Here is a 21,430-nt window from a genome sequence, read left to right on the forward strand (position 1 = left end):
GGGAGAACTCACTAGTCACTTCATGTAAGTGAGGTGCCACGACCAGCAACCACGGAGCGCTTTCTCACGCAGGACCGTTGGGCCCCGTGTTTACATGAGCGATTTTATTGTCTGATAGTAGCAGTTGTGGCTTAATAAATAAAACAGGTAGAAGAGAAGAAATATTTATTTAGATTATATACAAATATATATATATGAATAAAGATATATAAAATCCATTTTAAAAATTGTAAAATAAATTCTAAATATAAAATATATAAAAAATATAAATAAAAAGCATAAAGATATATATGGTAAAAATAAGTGATAATTATATAAATATACTATAGTAACAGGCAGCAGGGGGGGGCTGGTGTTTCATTTGGTGGTGAATGATGTTTCGCCCTTGTTATATAACAAGAAGGGGTTAAAGATCAGATGGTCCTTAATGAGCAATGCTTATAAGGACGGGGGTAACAACAGATGAATGAGGTGAACAAGGCTGTGCATATAAGCTGAACCACCTACTCCGCGCAATGGATTTTAAGCTTTGTAACAAGCACTGAATAAAGCCATAAGGATTTCATAGTCCGGGCTCCTGAATGTCATTTTCCTGTATCTACAAACCACCGAGGACCAAGTGGAGATGGACTGGAAGATTTCCTAGGCAACTGAGACTGTTACAAACAAGGCCGGCACTGACAGCATACAAGGTGAGAGTTTTTTCCTTGTTCACGGTGGTAAATGATGGTTGGTCTTTCTTTGGCGGTAAGTAACATAGTTACATAGTAACATAGTATGTTAGGCTGAATGAAGGCAATGTCCATCTAGTTCAGCCTATTTCAACCCCCTTGTTGATCCAGAGGAAGGCAAAAAAAAACAAGAGCAGAAACCAATTAGCCCATTTGGGGGAAAATTCCTTCCCGACTCCAAAATGGCAATCAAGTGATGGTAGGTCTTTCTTTGGTGGTAAATGATGGTAGGTGGTTCTTTGGTGGTAAGTGATAATTGGTCTTTCTTTGGTGGTAAATGATGGTTGGTGATTCTTTGGTGGTAAATCATGGTAGGTGGTTCTTTGGTGGTAAAGGATGGTAGGTGGTTCTTTGGTGGTAAAGGATGGTAGGTGGTTCTTTGGTGGTAAAGGATGGTAGGTGGTTCTTTGGTGGTAAAGGATGGTAGGTGGTTTTTTGGTGGTAAAGGATGGTAGGTGGTTCTTTGGTGGTAAAGGATGGTAGGTGGTTCTTTGGTGGTAAAGGATGGTAGGTGGTTCTTTGGTGGTAAAGGATGGTAGGTGGTTCTTTGGTGGTAAAGGATGGTAGGTGGTTCTTTGGTGGTAAACGATGGTAGGTGGTTCTTTGGTGGTAAAGGATGGTAGGTGGTTTTTTGGTGGTAAAGGATGGTAGGTGGTTTTTTGGTGGTAAAGGATGGTAGGTGGTTCTTTGGTGGTAAAGGATGGTAGGTGGTTCTTTGGTGGTAAAGGATGGTAGGTGGTTCTTTGGTGGTAAAGGATGGTAGGTGGTTTTTTGGTGGTAAATGATGGTAGGTGTTTTTTTGGTGGTAAATGATGGTAGGTGGTTCTTTGCTGGTAAATGATGGTAGGTGGTTCTTTGGTGGTAAATGATGGTAGGTGGTTTTTTGGTGGTAAATGATGGTAGGTGGTTCTTTGCTGGTAAATGATGGTAGGTGGTAAATGATGGTAGGTGGTAAATGATGGTAGGTGGTTCTTTGCTGGTAAGTGATGGTAGGTGGTTCTTTGCTGTCAGGATGAGATGTTATAGAACAAATATATTTCCATAAGAGGTTATCTATTGTTGGCCGTAGGTCTTCAGCTCCAGAAGCATCATCTTATATAATTGGTCGTGTTTATTGATGAGCATCATATTTGGTCCCATTTGTTGTATATAGGACAGGCAACGGTCCCAAAAGTCCTGCTTTGCTTTCTTCACCAGGAATGGTGTAAATGGGTAACCAATCTCGTTGCCGATGTAGCAGTAGGTCATGTAATAGCAGGTGTAGAGTGCCGCTCGCAGTTCCAGTATATTGTCAGTCTCTGGAGAGATAAGGTCCCGGCATAACATGTAAAGGAAGGTGACGCTTCCTGGGGTCAACAAGTTCTTCTGTTGATATCCTCTCCTGGTCATAGTATAGTCAATGTATTTTAGCCATAGGACTGGCTCTGTGGCTGACAGTACTGTCAGTTTGTGACATCTCTCCTTTATAAAATGTCCGAGGCATCTTAGAGTCTCGTCCAGCCGCGTGCGGCGCATGACACATGACGCGGTGGGTTGTGGAGCATCTTCTTCCACAGCTAAGAGCTCGGTCTTACGCCTCTTGGATGGTATTACTGGCGTGTCTTGGTCCATATAAGGTCTTTTATGGGACTTCTTAAATGTATTTTTCTCCATTGCTGTAAATAAATATATGGATTATAAGAGGAACAGTCATACAGCAATACAATAATACAATGACAGAGCAGGGAAGGTCATGTACTTCACCAAAGTTCTAGAACCGCTTACAGAACAATAGCGAGCAGTCTGGTTGTCATGGCAACATCACCTTCCCTACAGAATTAAGTAGGGATCTTCACTATCACCGGCCCTCACTTTTACCCGGGGATTTTAGATTAAGAATCGTCAGTTATTACATGCTGTTACTTTCCTGAAGGGCAAAAGTCTAAAGAAACTAAATGCTACTTTTATATTAATGCCCCAATAATAATCTAGTATATTGTATGTTCAGCCCGCACCTATGATGTCACCTCAGTGACCGCGCCAACAAGTCAGCAGCGTCTGATTACAGACGTACCATAGAAAACGTTCGCTTGACTCGTAAATACAGAATGAAGAAATCTGCAATCAAATACATCTAATGTGATGAAATCCGCTGATTCTATCTGAAATGTACCTTATCAGCTGCGGAGATCCCTTTTGTCTCGCCGGGTAGACGAATCACGTAAATATAGCAATCTGAAGCAGTTGCGCGGTAGGTATGCAATGAGCATATGGTCACTCCACCAGTAACGGACGAAGTGTGAAGAATAGCCGGGTGTCAGTCACATACATACTAGCTGTCAGTGTTCTAGAACCCCATACAGAACAATAGCCGAGAATCGTGGTTACTGTGACATCACCGCGCAGAGAGCGACTGGAAAGGTGTTACTTAAAGGCGCAGTACCATTATTAATTGGAGTCCTTTCCAGCGTCACACAAAGTCTTTTCACAAATCGCATGTTTTTGCAATTTTGACGCCGGCGTTCTTTCTGCATTTTTTAAAGGCAAGAAAAGCCAAGTCAGGGTGTTAGTAATAAGTCAGACACGGCATTTTGGGTGCTATTTTTCCTAACTTTTGGTATGTTTTTGGAGTCCATGTCATTTTTTCCTAAATTGCCGCCTTCTCCAGGTGAGATGTTTCTTCTGGTGTTTTCCTCCAGGCTTCTCTAGAAGAAAAGAAATGTGAGAAAAAAATCAGGTGTGCCGGAAAAGGCGCCACCAAAAAGTACTTGTAAATAAAATGCGTAAAATTTGTGGAATTTTTTTATAACCCTAAAAACACGTCCCAAATAGACAATCTGGGCAGGACGCTCACGTGGAAGATAAATAGTTAATCCACACATTTACTTCTAAACACTTGAATGCCAGATTGCAGGATATATTTGTCCCCGTCCACCGAGGAAAGTTCTCAAAATTGACTATAAATGCGCGGTTCCGTAAATCTGCATAAGCCCCGCCTCCTTGTGGTCCTGTTTGCCTGAGAGCGCGTTCATACGGGACAGAAATAGTAGGGACTTCAGTCGGGGTTTTTGGCAGGAAAGTCCCCAGCAGAACCCAGTAGTAATAAAGTGGATGAGATGTGAACACGTCTCCGCCGCCGGCTCCGGAATGTTCCTGCATGGAAACTGACCCGCAGTGCGAAGGGTTAAATCCGCAGTGCGTCCATTTCTGCTGCGGAACGAGCGCAGATTTGTTGTGTACTTTGTCCATAGATGTTAATGGGGATTAAAAGAAATCGGCGATCAAACCAATATGTCTAGACGTCTAACATTCCGTATATATACAATGTACATTAATAGCTGATGGAGCCGTTTGTCTGCAGTAATCGCAGCGCAGGCATCCGATCGCTTCACCGGAAATGTAGGAAGTCTAAAGGAAATGATTATCCGGGATCGGAAGTCTTCTTTAACCCCTTAAGGACACTGCCTATTTTGGATTTAAGGACGCACGCTTTTTGGCGGATTTTAATCTCCATTTTTCAAAAGCCATAACTTTTTTATTTCTCCGTCGACACGGCCGTATAAGGGCTTGTTTTTCGTGTGGCGAACTGTAGTTTTCATCGGTGCCATTTTTCGGTACACAGACTATATTGTAAAACTTTTATTATTTTTTTAAGGATCGCAGGGAGAGAAAACGCATCAATTTCGCCATAGATTTTTATTTATTTATTTTAAAGCGTTAATCATGCAGCATAATTGACACAACACATTCTTTCTGCCGGGCGGTACGATTACAAGAATACCAAAATTCTTATATTTTTTTCCACTTTTCTGCAATAACCCCCCCCCTTTTTTTTCTAAATCGCTGCATTCAAAGTCCTATAACTTTTTCATTTTTCTTTATGCTAATTGACACAATTGACTAATATGAGCACAAGAAAGGGTTTTTTTAAGGGTAATTTTACATTTTTTCTTTTTTTTAATTGTTTTTTACCTTTTTTTTTACACCATTTGTGTCCTTCTGGGGACCTTACATCATACCACCAATGATCGCTGTGATAGACATTGCAGGACTTCTCTCCTGCAATGCCTTATCATTTGTTATAGCGATTATAGGCAATGGTAATACAGGACGCCTGTAGGTGGCATCCTGTTATCATGGCAACCAGCCGGGCTCTCTTCGATTACATCGCTAGAGCCCGATGATGTCACAGAAGGAGCGCGCTCCCTCTGTGAACCCTTCCCATGCCGCCATCTACATCACGGCAGGGAGGGGGTTAACATCGCATCTATCAGTGACAGCCAGCTCTTGCTGCTGGATAGCGTGAGATCTCTTATGAGCTTGTGCTATCCATGTGATGTAAGAGTACAGCCAATTGTGGGAAGTACCCCGCTGCCAGAACTTACCCTTACTTCCTGTGGAGGGAAGGAGTTAAGGACAAAAACACACGAGTGCATTCGCTAATACAGTCGCCGCTATGGAGCGTATTAGCAGTTGAACGGGGTTTTTTCTGACTATTCAAAATCTGTGCTATTGCGCGAGCTTGAAAAAAAAAAGTGGGAAGATCAGTCCTGCCCTATATGAAAACTATGTGCAAGAAAGACAGGGCAAGTGCTGTCATAATACCACGCATGAGAATCCCAATAGTGGAAATGAAACCATTGAAATCAGCGGATTCATTTTGGCCCATTTTGCGGCAATGATTTTCAAGCCCACATAACGGGGCTAAAACCCGCCCATTTGTTTAAGCCCTAAGTCATTTTACTTATAAATGGTAAATAGAAAAAGCACTGAAAGAATATTTTCACCATCCGGATGCATTTTTATGGGCGAGTTTCATGCGTTTGCGATATTGGTCTGAGAAACTCGTAAACGTGAATATGTGTATGAAAAATTCCCTCGTACGTGCGAGCGCGATGCAATTTTTTTTTCCTTGCAACTCACAACACACAGAAATCATTCGGGAAAATCGTCCGTGTTAATTCACCCTAAGGGCTCAGTCAGACGGGCATTTTTTCTATCTGAGATCTGCGATTCCTGTTCTCTTCTCTATATGCGCTCAATGGAGCCGGCGGCAGCAGCGCCGACCCCATTGAGAACATATAGTAGACAAATCATCCTCCTCTGCCACATCTGTAACAGCTGTGGAAGAGAAGAATGATGTTTGCCCATTGAATTCAATGGAGCCGGCAATACAGCTGGTTCCACTGAAAGCAATGGGCTGCCGGCGATCGCACAATGAATTTTCGGGAAGGGCTTAAAAATATAAGCCCTTCCCGGAAATTCATCCAGAAGTGTGTAAAAACAAAAAATATATATATACTAACCTGGTCCTGGCAGACGGAGTTCAGCGCGGCCGGCCGTTCTCCTGAACTGCTCTGAGTAGTATTCAGCAGCCGGGGATTTAAAATCCCCACCTGCTGAATGAGCTGCCTCTGATTGGTCACAGCCTCTGATTGGCTCAGCGCAGGGACCAATCAGGGGCAGCTCTCAGCTGTCATTCAGAGAAAAATTAACCCTAAACTATTTTTCAATTATATAAACAGTAAAAGGATTTGCACTGGAAGTACTGGCTCTTTAACAAATAATGCAGGAGAAACCATAGAAGATGATGATGGGGGGGGGGAGAGGGTGAAAATCTATTAAATAGTTTTTTCTCAAGTGTATTCATGAAGGAAAAAGAAATGTCACATGAGATGCAAGAGAATAAAATAAACCCTCCATTAAATATCGCCCAACTAACGCAGGAAGAAGTGCAGAGCCACCTAAAAAAGATTAAAATCGACAAATCACCAGGCCCAGATGAAATACACCCAGAGGTTCTATTGGAACTAAGTAACGTGATAGCTAGACCGCTATTTCTTATATTTAGGGACACTATTGAGACCGGGAATTACCACTGGATTGGCGCATTGCCAATGTGATTCCAATATACAAAAAAGGACCAAGAAAGGAGCCTGGTAACTACAGGCCAGTAAGTTTGGCTTCAATAATTGGAAAAATATTCGAGGGGTTTCTGAGAGACGCCATCCCAGAATACCTCAAGGAGAACAACAGTATAACTCCTCACCGGTATGGGTTCATGTGAGATCGATCATGTCAGACCAATCTGATCAGCTTCTACAATGAAGTAAGCTCTAGGCTTAGACCTGGGAGAGTCTATTCATCTCGTATATCTGGACTTCTCTAAAGCATTTGACACCGTGCCCCATAATAGGCTGATATATATAATTAGACAGCACAAAAACGTGTGTATCTGGGTAAAGAAGTGGCTCAGAGATAGAAAGCAGAGGGTGGTAATAAATGGTTCATACAGAGTATAGTTCCCTCAAAGAGGGGTGCAAAAAGCTGGTGGCAGAGTCTCTTTAAATACAGATCATAACAATGTAAAACCATACCAAAAATAAGAGAAACACAATTAATTCTTGAGTTTTAGTTAAATCCTGCAAATATTATTTATTATAAAATTCAGCAATAAGGAAATAGAATATTCGTTACCAATAATGTCATAATTACAGTACAAAGAGGCATTTCACTGGAAAGTACATTACAAAGTCCACTAATTACAGGGAAGAGACCGGCATTATACATTGTAAAACATACGATCCTCTTAACGATCTGTTCGAGTTTAGTGTAAGCAGCTGAGAAATCTACTACATCTGACGGATGGGATTAGAACTAGAGATGAGCGAGCCCCCAAATGCTCGGGTCCGCGTTATTCGAGTCACGCTTTTCGTAAAATTCGAGAGCTCTCCGTTGACTACAATGGGAGACTCGAGCATTTTTGTATGTGGGACGCCGGGTGCCGAGCTTTTTTTTTTTTGCTTGGTCCTTGTGTTTTCTCTCTCTACATAAGTAGAAAAAGAGATCCAGAAAACACAAGTTCCTCTGGGAGCCTTTTTATAGGCAAAAAGTGAAACTACTTTTAGGGCCTCAGGTGGCAAGACCATTCATCTAATCCTGCCACAACTGTAATCAGTTGCATATCTGCCTGAGATGGAACTGCATGCCGAGTTTTGGAGCAAAACAACAATTCCTTCTAGGGGCAGGGTTTTTTTTTACCTATAGTGCATTTCCTGATCACAGACTCCCTTTCAGTATTAAGGGGCAAAATCAACTTAGACTTTCATATTACAGGAACCCATGTAAATCATTTGGTTTGGGAGGGGGGTATAAGGGTAGTTTTACATTTTTGACAACAACTTTGCTTGTTCCATCAATTCCATTTTCGCTATGGCTGAGAGATGAACTTCATCAGGACCATCAGCAATCCGGAGAGTCCGGAGAGATGCGTACCTACAAGCAATGGATAAAGTACAGTTATACAGAATTCACACTTCTCTCACTTTTATTCACCCGTGGAACAAGCTGAAGCCGGTTACTGGAGAGTTACTTTCGTTCTTTCCATGGTCCACCCAAGAGGAAGAAAGCGTACTTATAGCGTCGGTCATACACCAACGCACCTTCCTCAAACCTCTCCACAATCCTGCTTCTGAGCTCTACAGGCAGTGTTTTACTCCTCATGGCTTGGTTTTGGCTCTGATATGCATTGTGAGCTGTGAGAGCTTATATAGACAGGAGAGTGTATTTTAAAATTTTGTCTAATCAACTGAATTTCCCACAGGTGACTCCAATCAAGGTGTAGAAACATCTCAAAGATGATCAAGATTAATGGGAGGCCCCAGAGCTAAATTTCAAGTGTCAAACCGAAGGGTGTGAATACTTATGTCAATGCAAAATGTATTTGTGTTTTTCTTTTCTTTTTTTTTATGACAAAGTTTTTAGCACTCTGTTTTTATGTTTGTCATTATGGGGTCCTGATTGCAGAATGATGGGGACAGGATTTATTTTTTAATTTTCACAAGCCCACAACATAACAAAATGTAAAAAAGTGAACGGGTCTGAAGACTTTCTGCAGCCACTGCATACTATTTTTTTCTAAGATGCAGTCTACCAAGCTGGAATAAGAGAGATGAGTGAGCAGAATTTAAAATATATGAATATTAGAAAATAGGATTACATTTCCTAATCTATAGAAGAATACATTTTAAAAAACGGAATACCCTTCTCTGGAGCTGCGTTTGTGCAGCATTATCACCCCTATGCATTAGCGGTCTTTCCATTTTTGACATGTGCCCTTAGGGTTTGCCCTCAGTCCTACATTCTGGCCATCTGCACATGTGCCACATAGAACATCATTGAGAAGAATCTCAGATACATTCGGAGTACATCTATCTATATATATAAAATTGAATGTCTGTGTGTCTGTCTGTTTGTCCTTTATGCGCTACTACACCATTCATCCAATCGCCATGAAACTTTGGGAAGTTGTTGAGTACACTCCTGGGAAGATTATAGGCATAGTAAAACTATCCTATGATAAATGGCGCGTGCGCGAGCGTCGTTGACAGTTACGCCCCCTCCCCCCACGTAGATCGTTCGATTTCCATCACTGCCACAAATTCTCTCACTTCGCGATGTCGTAGAAACTTGAAATTTGGCACGAGCATTGATTATGTCATAAATAGGAGAAGTTAATGGGTCCCAACTCGATTATTCAATTCTAAGTGCCAAAGAATTAGCGTCCAAATTTTACGTACGGAATCTAATTCTCTCACTTTCCAATGTCATAGAAACTTGAAATTTGGCACAAGCATTGATTATATCATAAATAGGAAAAGGTAATGAGTCCCAACCCAATTATTCAATTCTAAGCGCCAAAGAATTAGCGTCCACATTTTACATACGGAATCTAATTCTCTCACTTCCCAATGTCATAGAAACTTGAAATTTGGCACGAGCATTGATTATGTCATAAATAGGAAAAGTTAATGGATCCCAACTCGATTTTTCAATTCTAAGCGGCAAAGAATTAGCGTCCAAATTTTACGTACGGAATCTAATTCTCTCACTTCCCAATGTCATAGAAACTTGAAATTTGGCACAAGCATGGATTATGTCATAAATAGGAAAAGCTAATGGGCCCCAACTCGATTATTCAATTCTAAGCGCAAAAGAATTAGCGTCCAATTTTACATACGGAATCTAATTTTCTCACTTCCCAATGTCATAGAAACTTGAAATTTGGCACGAACATTGATTATGTCATAAATAGGAAAAGTTCAAGGGTCCCAACTTGATTATTCAATTCTAAGCGCCAAATAATTAGCGTCCAAATTTTACGTACGGAATCTTATTCTCTCACTTCCTGATGTCATCTATATACACTACCGTTCAAAAGTTTGGGGTCACCCAAACAATTTTGTGTTTTCCATGAAAAGTCACACTTATTCACCACCATGCGTTGTGAAATGAAAAGAAAATAGAGTCAAGACATTGACAAGGTTAGAAATAATGATTTGTATTGAAATAACATTGTTTTTACATCAAACTTTGCTTTCGTCAAAGAATCCTCCTTTTGCAGAAATTACAGCATTGCACACCTTTGACATTCTAGCTGTTAATTTGTTGAAGTAAGCTTGTGAAATTGCACCCCACGCTTCAAGTTGGATTGGTTGGATGGGCACTTCTGGCGTACAATTCGGTCAAGCTGCTCCCACAACAGCTCAATGGGGTTCAGATCTGGTGACTGCGCTGGCCACTCCATTACCAATAGAATACCAGCTGCCTGCTTCTGCTGTAAATAGTTCTTGCACAATTTGGAGGTGTGTTTAGGGTCATTGTCCTGTTGTAGGATGAAATTGGTTCCAATCAAGCGCTGTCCACTGGGTATGGCATGGCGTTGCAAAATGGAGTGATAGCCTTCCTTATTCAGAATCCCTTTTACCTTGTACAAATCTCCCACCTTACCAGCACCAAAGCAACCCCAGACCATCACATTACCTCCACCATGCTTAACAGATGGCGTCAGGCATTCTTCCAGCATCTTTTCATTTGTTCTGCGTCTCACAAACGTTCTTCTTTGTGATCCAAACACCTCAAACTTGGATTCATCCGTCCACAACACTTTTTTCCAGTCTTCCTCTGTCCAATGTATGTGTTCTTTTGCCCATCTTAATCTTTTTCTTTTATTGGCCAGTCTCAGATATGGCTTTTTCTTTGCCACTCTGCCCTGAAGCCCCAAATCCCGCAGCCGCCTCTTCACTGTAGATGTTGACACTGGTGTTTTGCGGGTACTATTTAATGAAGATGCCAGTTGGGTACCTGTGAGGCGTCTGCTTCTCAAACTAGAGACTCTAATGTGCTTATCTTCTTGCTTAGTTGTGCAACGCGGCCTCCCACTTCTTTTTCTACTCTGGTTAGAGCCTGTTTGTGCTGTCCTCTGAAGGGAGTAGTACACACCATTGTAGGAAATTTTCAATTTCTTAGCAATTTCTCGCATGGAATAGCCTTCATTTCTAAGAACAAGAATAGACTGTCAAGTTTCAGATGAAAGTTCTCTTTTTCTGGCCATTTTGAGCGTTTAATTGACCCCACAAATGTGATGCTCCAGGAACTCAATCTGCTCACAGGAAGGTCAGTTTTGTAGCTTCTGTAACGAGCTAGACTGTTTTCAGATGTGTGAACATGATTGCACAAGGGTTTTCTAATCATCAATTAGCCTTCTGAGCCAATGAGCAAACACATTGTACCATTAGAACACTGGAGTGATAGTTGCTGGAAATGGGCCTCTATTCAATTTTTGTAGATATTGCACAAAAAAACAGGCATTTGCAGCTAGAATAGTCATTTACCACATTAGCAATGTATAGAGTGCATTTGTTTAAAGTTAGGACTAGTTTAAAGTTATCTTCATTGAAAAGTACAGTGCTTTTCCTTCAAAAATAAGGACATTTCAATGTGACCCCAAACTTTTGAACGGTAGTGTATATAAAAATGAATGTATGTCTGTCTGTCTGTCCTTTATGCATTTCTACACTAGATATATAAAAACGAATGTATGTATGTCTGTCTTCGCAGCAACGCGCGACGGGTAAGCTAGTGTATATATAAATTTACATTTGCAGAGACAATCACTTACATGAAACTCAGTGGAGAATCCTGAGATACCCCCGCTGCTCCGAAGACTTGAATTGCCCGATCAGCCACTTGGCATGCCATCCTAGGTGCCACAACCTTAATCATTGCAATCTACAAGACATAAGAGATCAGGAATAGGAACACAATGAGACATTTCACATGCACTGCTGTTTTTTAGCCTTTCAGATACATGGACTGTCATAGAGGCAGATTTTTCCTAAAAGAAAAATCTGTAAGTAGGGACTGAAGTTAGTGCGCAGCAAACTGGGACATTTAGGGGTTCTGATTAGAGATGAGCGAGCATGCTTGTTTAAGGAAATTATTCGAGCGAGGATCGGCATTTTTCAGTAACTGCCTGCTTGTTTGAAAAGATTTGTGGGGCAGCGGGGGTGAGGAAAGGGGGAGGGAATGGGGGGGGGATCTCTCCCCCTCCTCCCCCCACATGCTGTTTGCTGTGAATAAAGGCTAGCAAGAGCAAGATTTAAAGAAAACATCAGTCTGCTGGAGCCTGTTTTCGTGTTAGGTGGCCATTTCGGTATCAAAAGTGGGCAATTCTATGGCAAGCAGACCCCAACTTGTCATATATACATATACATACACACACGCATACATACACACAAACACGGCCCTACTTTGCAAAACACATCTCTATTCTGGTTCAGAACCTGCTCCATGACGTCCATGTGGTCTATTAGGCAATATGGTCGAAGGTTGTTTTCATGCTAATTTATAAGGGGTTGTACCAAAATTACAAGTTATTCCCTATCCACAGGGTAGCGGGTAACTTACTGATTGGTGGGGATCTCACCACTGAGACCCCTGCCGATCACATTGTGGTATTACTGCACCCCCAGCAGTAAGAAGACTGAATAGAGTGCTGGTCTTACTGGTCATTCACTTCCCATAAGATTTCCGAGCAGCACCCACTCTGCTATCTTCGTCAGCTCCATTAAGATCAATGAAATGCTGACCATGCATTCTCTAAAAGCGCTCCCTTCATGCTGACCTCACTGCGGGAAGGGGTGGGAACCCCCACAATGACAGGCAGAATGGGACACGGGAGTCCCATTCTGAAGATAGGTGGGTGTCTCTGCTGACCTCACCAATCAGCAAGTTATGCCTTATCCTGTGCTTAGGTTGTGCTGTACTTGTAATTGAGGCACAACCTATTTAACTGGGTTTACATTACCCAACGGAATGGTAACAATAACAAGATGTGGAGTGTAATAACAATATATCCGATACCTCTTTCCGAGCTCGTGCGGTGCCAACGGTGTCTATGGCTTTGGCGGCTCTCAGTGTGAGCAATCTGGCTTGTTCAATTGCAATGCGACTCTCGGCTATCCAGTGCGCAACCACTTCCTGCGTGACGAAAAACACAAAGACCACATTTGTTTATATACATGAATGTCCATCCTGTAAAGCAAGTTACTAAGGTCAGCACAGAGTATATGGCGGGAAACACTAACCAAAGAGCTCTACATCGTCTCATCATCAGGCCGCGTCATCTGGATGCCTTTCCGTAATCTGGGGTTCAGAGGCCCTTTACACACCAAATATCTCTATGCCCAAAGTAAACCCACATTATAATGACCGATGAGTAAATCTGAATTCTCTTTCCTATTATGTCCCGTATTTTTCTTATATAACACATTGCAGACTGGAATACTTTATTATTAGAGATGAGCGAGCGTACTCGGAAAAGCACTACTCGCTCGAGTCATTTGCTTTATCCGAGTATCGCTGTGCTCGTCCCTGAAGATTCGGGTGCCGGCACGGAGCGGGAAGCTGCAGGGGAGAGCGGGGAGGAACGGAGGTAAGATCTTTCTCTCCCTCTCTCCCGCCCGCTCTCCCCTGCTCCCCGCTGCGACTCACCTGTCAGCCGCAGCGGCACCCGAATCTTTAGCCCCGAGTACAGCGATACTCGGATAAAGCCAATTACTCGAGCGAGTAGTGCTTATCCGAGTACGCTCGCTCATCTCTATTTATTATACATCCTTATTGCAGCCTCAACTGTTTCAGATCAGGAAAGTTGATGCAATTAAGGCAAAGGACATTTCCATAGAATCCAAATAGTAGAAAGACAAAAGTAAAACAATAAATGATACATCTGATGTAGAGCAGAATGCGGTGTGGAGGAATAAACTAAGATTTATGAGAAGTTGTGCGGTCAACCTACTCTGTTATTGAACGCTGGCTGGCTATATTGTACTTCGTATAGGATTTACCCCAGGAAATAGTCCATTAGCTGCACGTTATGTTACAGAAAAGAGGTAGTAAAAAGAACAAATTGGGGACATTGTGGAGTCTTCTGGCTACACAGTCAGCGCCCCTTAGACAGGGCTCACAGTGTTCACAGACTTAGATTTGTCATTTTTCTAACACTATTCTACCTATAAGTAATATTGACACTAGAGTAAATGTAGCCTTCTGTAGAGTTCACCATAAAGTCCACCAGTGGTGCTTCCACATCATTACAACATTGGACCTTAAATGATGCCATTGTACACCCAGATACACCAGTCAGCCATAGCATGAATAACCTTGGTTATCTTGTTACACAGGCACTTGTTAAAGGGTGAATATGTTAGACAGCAAATAAACAGTCAAATCTTGAAGTTGATGTGTTAAAAGTGGAGAAAATGGGCAAGTGTAAGGATCTGAGTGACTTTGACAAGGAGCCAAATTGTGATGGCAGGACGAATGGGTCAGAGCGTCTCCAAAAGTACGGGTGAGGTGTTTGAGGAATACAGCAGTCATTATCTACTAAAAGAGGTCCACAGAAGGACAACCGTTGACCCCATGATATAGTTATATGTATTCAAGGCTCACTGATGGATGTAGGGGAGTGAAGACTTGCCCAAATTGCTGAGAAAGTGAATGTTGGCAATAGGATGGTGTCACCCGTGTACGGAACCATGCTGCCCCCTGTCCACCCCCAGAGATGTGTATTAGGGGCACGTGAACATTAGAACTGGAGTACAGTAGTAGAAGGTAGTTCTTGATCTGGTGAATCCCATTTTCTTTGACATCATATGGACAGCTGAGTATACATACTACCCTCATTTGGAAAAGAGATGGCACCAGGAAGAACGATGGAAAGAAAGCAAGTTGGCGAAGGCAGCGTGATTACTGTAGGCGAGGTTTTCCTGGGAAATTTTGGGTCCTGGCATTCATGTGCATGTTAGTTTGAGACGTATCACCTACTTAGACATTGTACAGACCAAGTACACTTCAACATGGCAAGAATATTCTCTAATGTCAAAGGTGTTTTTCAGGATAATATGCTCTGACACACTGCAAAAAAAATTTTTGAACTGCTTTGAGGAACATGATAAAGAGTTCAGATGATGACTTGTCCTCGAAACTCCCCAGATTTCTATCCAATTGAGCATCAGTGGAGCATGCTGGAAGACCAACTCCAATCTACAAATGCCCTACTTTGCGACTCAGAAACCATAGGATACCTTCAGAGGGCTTCTAGAGTTCATGCCTCGATGGGTCAGAGTGGTCTTGTAGGCCACTACAAGATTAGGTAGGTGCTTTTATTGTTATGGCTGATCAGTGTCTATCAGATCAGCATTTGTATGATCACAAAGTCAGAAAGCTAAGATTCTCCTTACATGTTGGTACAGCTTTTTTCCAAAGGTGGTCCTCTGCGCAGCTCTGGCACACATAAGCTGGAGAGCATTCTCCGCTGCTCCAATGATCCTCATGCAATGATGTATTCGGCAAGGACCAAGGCGACCCTGGGCAATCTCAAAACCCCTGCCCTCTCCTGGAAAGGAAGAAGATGTCATACAACAATGGTGAAGTGTTTCAGAATAAATCACCCAAGGGGCAAAATACACAAAAGCCACCCCTGGACCCTGAATCCTGTGACTGTGGTTTGGGCAGCATGAACCTGATGACAGAATCCCTTTAATGCCAGATTAAAGGTATGTTACTATACCAGTGATCGTCTTAAAATTATCAACATGAAGTTCAAGGTTTTCCTTTAAACCTTTAAAGGAATATGCCCGTTTGAGTCCTTAAAGGGGTTTTCTGGCATAATGCATAGGTTTATGTTTGAACACGTTAGGGCCAATAACCATACAATGTAAAAATCTACTTGTAATATATCCTAATTACATGTTTTGCCCCTCCATGATGCTAGTACACATTTGCGTCTGAGTCACAGTAACTGCATGCAATTACTACGGTGTGCCTGTACATGCTGTAGTTTCATGCAGAAACTGGAGGTTCAGCCTGGCAATTAACAGCAAGCCACATATAATAAGTCCCCAAGTCCTCATTTACTGCACATTGTATTTAATAGTGGTGAGCAAAATCATGAGGTAAACTAGTGGGACCTGACTACAAGCATTCTCCTCTGTAGTCAGGTTCAGTAAAAGGTAACCTTAAAGGCATTGTCTCAGACACTCTAGCCACGGCCCGTCCGGAACTGAGTGGTAATAGGTGGCCGCGCATGCGGATCACCGCTCCGTTCAGTTCTATGGAACTGCCACAGATAACTGACTTGCCCATCTCTGGTGGTTCCATTGAAGGGAATGGAGCAGTGGTGCGCATGCGCGACCAGTCAATGCCATTAACTTCAGGATGAGCCGCTGCTCGGATGTCTACGTGACAGAGTAATCCTGTCATGAGATAAACCTACTGAGCTCCACAACAGACGTCCTGTCTCACAAATGGCTGCAGCGACTGAGAAGAAACATCTCGCAGCAGGAGGAAAGATAAGACGCAGGAGATATTATATACTAGAGTGATGAGAGGAGGTGGGAAGAAAAGCTGCATGAGGATTGTGTAGTAGGGCCACAGTGCCTCCTAGGCCTGGGTCACCGCATATACCAACTGTAAAACAAAAGTGAGCTATGTGGGAAACAGCTAAAAGGTTCAACTACCGGACTTTGGAAGCCGACCCAGAAGATGCTCGTACTGTCCTACCCACATATTGCCATCGAACTCAATGTACTGAATATAGTTCACGACTACCCTCCTGTCCCCCCCCCCTTTTTTCACCGCCCCTACCCAACCCCTCCTCACCCCATCTCTGTTAACCCTTCTTCATTTTGTTAATGTATATTTGTTTATTAAAAATGCTCAATAAAACATTTTGAACCAAAAAAAAAAGTGAAAGGAAGAAGAGGCAACATGAAAGACCTAATGAAAGACAGACAATTATACCCGGTTGTTATCAAGACCGAGCAAGACAGTGCATGCGCACATACATACACGGAGCACATGATCATACACACACACATACACATTCCACACGGCATGCACAGGGCACATGATCATACACACACAAATACACAGACGGCACCGTATGCACCTAGCACATGATCATACACACACAGACCACACGGCATGCACAGAGCACATGATCATACACACACATACACAGACCGCACGGTATGCACCTAGCACATGATCATACACACAGACCACACGGCATACACAGAGCACATGATCATACACACACATACACAGACCGCACGGTATGCACCTAGCACATGATCATACACACAGACCACACGGCATGCACAGAGCACATGATCATGCACACACATACACAGACCACACGGCATGCACAGAGCACATGATCATACACATATATACAGACCGTACGGCATGCACAGAGCACATGATCATACAAATATACACAGACCGTACGGCATGCACAGAGCACATGATCATACACACACATACACAGACCGTACGGCATGCACAGAGCACATGATCATACACATATACACAGACCATACGGCATGCACAGAGCACATGATCATACACATATACACAGACCGTACGGCATGCGCAGAGCACATGATGATACACATATACTGTGAGGGTTATGAACATGAAAACTTATATATGTATACATTTCATCCATCTGTGATATACGTTTCCGGAGGCTTTTAGGCCTGAATTGTATACATTAAATGCTTGTACATTTAGATTAGTACTTAATTACATTAAGTAGAAGTGTAATCTTAAATGTCCATCATGTCTCCAAGAGCTTGTTTATCTCGTTACACTGATCAAAAGGTTGTATGGAATGCTTTGTTTTTACTGCTGTCTAGGTAGGGCATGTGATTAAAATGTAGAGTGTAATGATAATCAGGATACCAGACACGATGTCTACATACAAACAAATAAAGCATTGTTTATAGAGAAGACACAATTATTCACCACCTGAGTACTTTGACCTCAGTATAACAGATTCAACCTCTGTAACACTAGCCTTTGATTCGGACGACACTTGGATACGCCTACTTATTTTTGTATAAGAATAAGACAATGTACACAATAAACTCAGATTGCTTCTAGACACAGGCCTGATCTCTGTGTTTCATAGCCTTCTCACGGCGGCCACCATAACCATCTTTGATTTGGAGCCTCACAGCATATTGACGGAACATTGAATTCCCTAACAGAAATTGGCGCCCAACATGGGGCTTGATGGAACAAGAGGACCACCTACACCTCGAACCCCCCCGGACCAAGATGGGATAAGGAGCCACTCGGAACCACGGATTGACAAAAACTGCGCAGTAAGGTAAGGTTTTATCTTGCCACAATCTATCCGTGCTTCCTGGCTGCTCCTTTCCTGTCCGAGGGGTAAGAAGTGCATGCCTCTTATAAATCTTCAAGCTTTTTAAGAATTCATATGGTGGGCTGAATATGCTGTGCGGGTGTTTAACTGTTATTGTCTTTATTTGTTACTTTGCATGGTCAGTGTACAGAATATGATACCCTATTGCCAATCTCTGGAAGGCATGGTATAAGTTATACCAGGGAAGCCTAAAATTATCAGGGGATAAAACCCCTGATGGGATCCTCTTATAAACATAAGAGAAGTAGTAGAGACGAGGTAAAATATACAGGGTGAGGAAGTACAGAATATGAAACCCTCTTGCCGATCTCGGGAAGGCATGGTATAAATTGTACCAGGGAAGCCTAAAATTTTCAGGGGATAAAATCCCTGATGGGAGCCTCTTATAGGTATAAGAGAAGTAGTTGAGACGGGGGGAAATAAGCAGGGTTGGGAAGTACCGACACTTTTAGACAAGTGAGGAAGTACTGACAGTACTTGACAGTTACTTGCAGTAACTGACATGCAAATGTTTTTGTCTTTATGTGTGTGTATAAATGGAAGGACCTGTATGAGAGTTAGACTGTGTTATATGGTGTATACTGTCCGGTAACCAGAAACGAAATGAAGCAAAAATGACCAAATGCTGAGCCAGACCACAGGGGGTGGAGCTAGGTGATGTAAGGAGATGGGAGGGAAGAATAATAGGAACAGGTCTTGCTCCACCCTCCACACAGTCCAGCCTAGGTGAAAAGTGTGTCTCCATTTTAAGTGGATGTTGGTGTATATATATGTATATTGTGGTAATGTATAGAGTGAAGGTCACTCTTAGACTCCATGTTAAGTCTCTCACTTGAACAAATGGAGTGACCAAAGGAGGGGCATCTAATTATCTAATTTTATTCCTGAGACTAGTTGTGTGAGATAATAGCCCAGGATTACCACAGTGTATATATGTATATACAGATTCGTGGAATATGTGGAATTCAAAAATATTGGGTTGTGTTAATTTGAATATTATTGAATTAAGATATTAATATGAGATAATTGTGTACTTGAAACACCTGATAAGTACTTTAGTCAAATTAATAACAAAAGTTCTATTTAAAGTGTAATTCATCTTCAATGAACAACAGTATTTTATTTGAAGAGTGTATAAAGAAAATAATAATAAAAATAATAAGCCTCTTGGTGTATATAAACTGTCAGCCATTGGCCATAGTGCTGGTAAAGAGGATAAGGTATGGAAGACTGCAAAAGAAAATAGTGAAACAAACAATTGTTTTATGTGTGTGAAAGAATAAAAACAATAAGCCTCTTGGTGTACATAAGCCGCCAGCCATTGTCCATACTGCTGGTAAAGAGGATAAGGTGTGAAAGATAGCTAAAGAAATTGGCAAATGAATATTGGTCCCCATCCCACTTATTAGGGTCCCAATCAACTACAGTATGAACCTTTTATAGTGTCTAACTCTCTTTAAAGCGTAATTTGAACTAAGTCTTGCTCCTTGCAGCAATACATAAATGGCGCTGTGAACAGGATTACGCAGAGAGTAATACACTAGTTTGTTTTAAAGGAAAATTTTGATAGACTGATAGTTGAAGAATTTCTTGTGATAATCTGGCATAGTGTGAAAATGTCGCTGTTTAAGAAAATCCGCAATAGTACGAAAATGTCGGTAACTAAGAACAAAGAAGTGTCCGATGAATTGTTAATAATGCCAGGGTGGAATAAAGCCCCCTATAATATATTGGCCGCTGAGTGGTCACAGTGTGGTGAATATGAGTATATGTGTAGAAATGGGCATAAGTTGTATTGTGTTTGTCATTGGGTAGCCTATTCTGAGCGAATTGTGTAAAAACCGCGGTACTAAGAGTTTTTCTTATCTATACATAATTCGCTCATTATTGGAAGTCTGGTGTACAGTAAATACAATCCCAATTTCTACTTCACATATTATCAGTCCGTATAGGAATGAATAAAACCCCCTTAGTGAGTGTGAATTTGCAGTTTTGTAAGGTGGGGGCAAGTGTATTACATTCTGGGTTAATCTTAAATAGACAGCCCAGGTTATTTACACACAATAGAAGATGGTCACAGGCAGTGGAACCTGTTATACAGCTTTGCTATCTGTCTGGACAAGTTTCTGTGTTCTATAGAAGATAAGATAAATTTCAAAGGGTGGGGGGGGGGGGTACTGGGCTTTAGAAGACCTACTTGTCTTTGCAAAGAAATGTGAATTAAGAATTGGTTATATTTGGCTACACAGGAAGTATGTTGTATTATATTAAATATATATATACTGTTCAATAGCTAAAAATGAAATGAGAAAAGAATTCAAAGCACAGGTATATAATGTTCTCTCATTGTGGGGTCAGTTCCCTCTTCCACCTTCACCCCCTCCTTCATCTCAATTCCAACCGCATCCTCCCCACCCTATGCCAAGTCATCCACTCCAAGGTCAAACATTGGACTGGAGGGATGGACCTGCTGGCATTGTGGACAACAGAACCCGGATTGGAGAGAGAGCTGCCCTGCTTGCGGAGCTCCTCGGTGCAAACCGGTTATGCCTATGCTCACTAGATCCTAGGCTAGTGAGTGAAAGCATGAGGACAAGGAGGAGATGCAGGAGTATATGTAAAACAGGGAAGGCAGCGGGAACTATAATCTAAAATTATGTGAAAGACTATTGTGGCACAGATTGGGATAAAATTAAACATAGAGAATTGAGAAGTGGTAAAATATTTTTAATTTGTCTGAAACATTGGGGAAAAAGAAAAAAAAATTGAGAGAATCCTCCTTGTCTCTTTCTAATATCACACAAAGAGAAGGAAGAAAGTGTAAAACAATTCTATGCCCGCCTTCAACAACATTAGTCAGATCTGGGGTATAGGGGCATAGAAAAGATGGGCAAACATGTACTTAGTATGGCCTTTGTAGAAGGTCTATTGGAATCCCTAAGGTCATAGATAATAAGCCAGAGTGGAGACAGTCTGAATCTCCGGCTCTTTTTCAGACAAAAGGGCATTATGGTAAAGCTAAAAGAAAAGAAAAAAAAATGCTTGGACAGTCCTGCTACAAGGAATGCAGAATTCTCCAAACATGTACACCCAGGCACTCCAGTCTGTTTTGCAGGCCTGGACTCCGCCTGATGGAACTGTGCTG

General features: G+C 41.9%; 1 protein-coding gene across 2 annotated transcripts in view; it reads right to left on the minus strand.

Annotated features, from left to right (window-relative positions):
- Nucleotides 1-7,448: 7,448 nt before the first annotated feature.
- The window catches only part of LOC136586775 (acyl-CoA dehydrogenase family member 11-like), a 50,331-nt gene continuing 36,349 nt past the window's right edge, over nt 7,449-21,430 (minus strand). For both annotated transcript variants that reach the window (XM_066584992.1, XM_066584991.1), the window contains 4 exons: nt 15,293-15,447; nt 12,915-13,031; nt 11,671-11,780; nt 7,449-7,985 (listed from right to left, as the gene is read on the minus strand). In XM_066584992.1, the coding sequence (XP_066441089.1) occupies nt 7,874-7,985; nt 11,671-11,780; nt 12,915-13,031; nt 15,293-15,447 (494 nt within the window). In that variant the 3' untranslated portion in view covers nt 7,449-7,873. The remainder of the gene's footprint in view (nt 7,986-11,670; nt 11,781-12,914; nt 13,032-15,292; nt 15,448-21,430) is intronic.

Source organism: Eleutherodactylus coqui, chromosome 12, assembly GCF_035609145.1.
Source record: "Eleutherodactylus coqui strain aEleCoq1 chromosome 12, aEleCoq1.hap1, whole genome shotgun sequence".
Taxonomy (NCBI): Eukaryota; Metazoa; Chordata; class Amphibia; order Anura; family Eleutherodactylidae; genus Eleutherodactylus; species Eleutherodactylus coqui.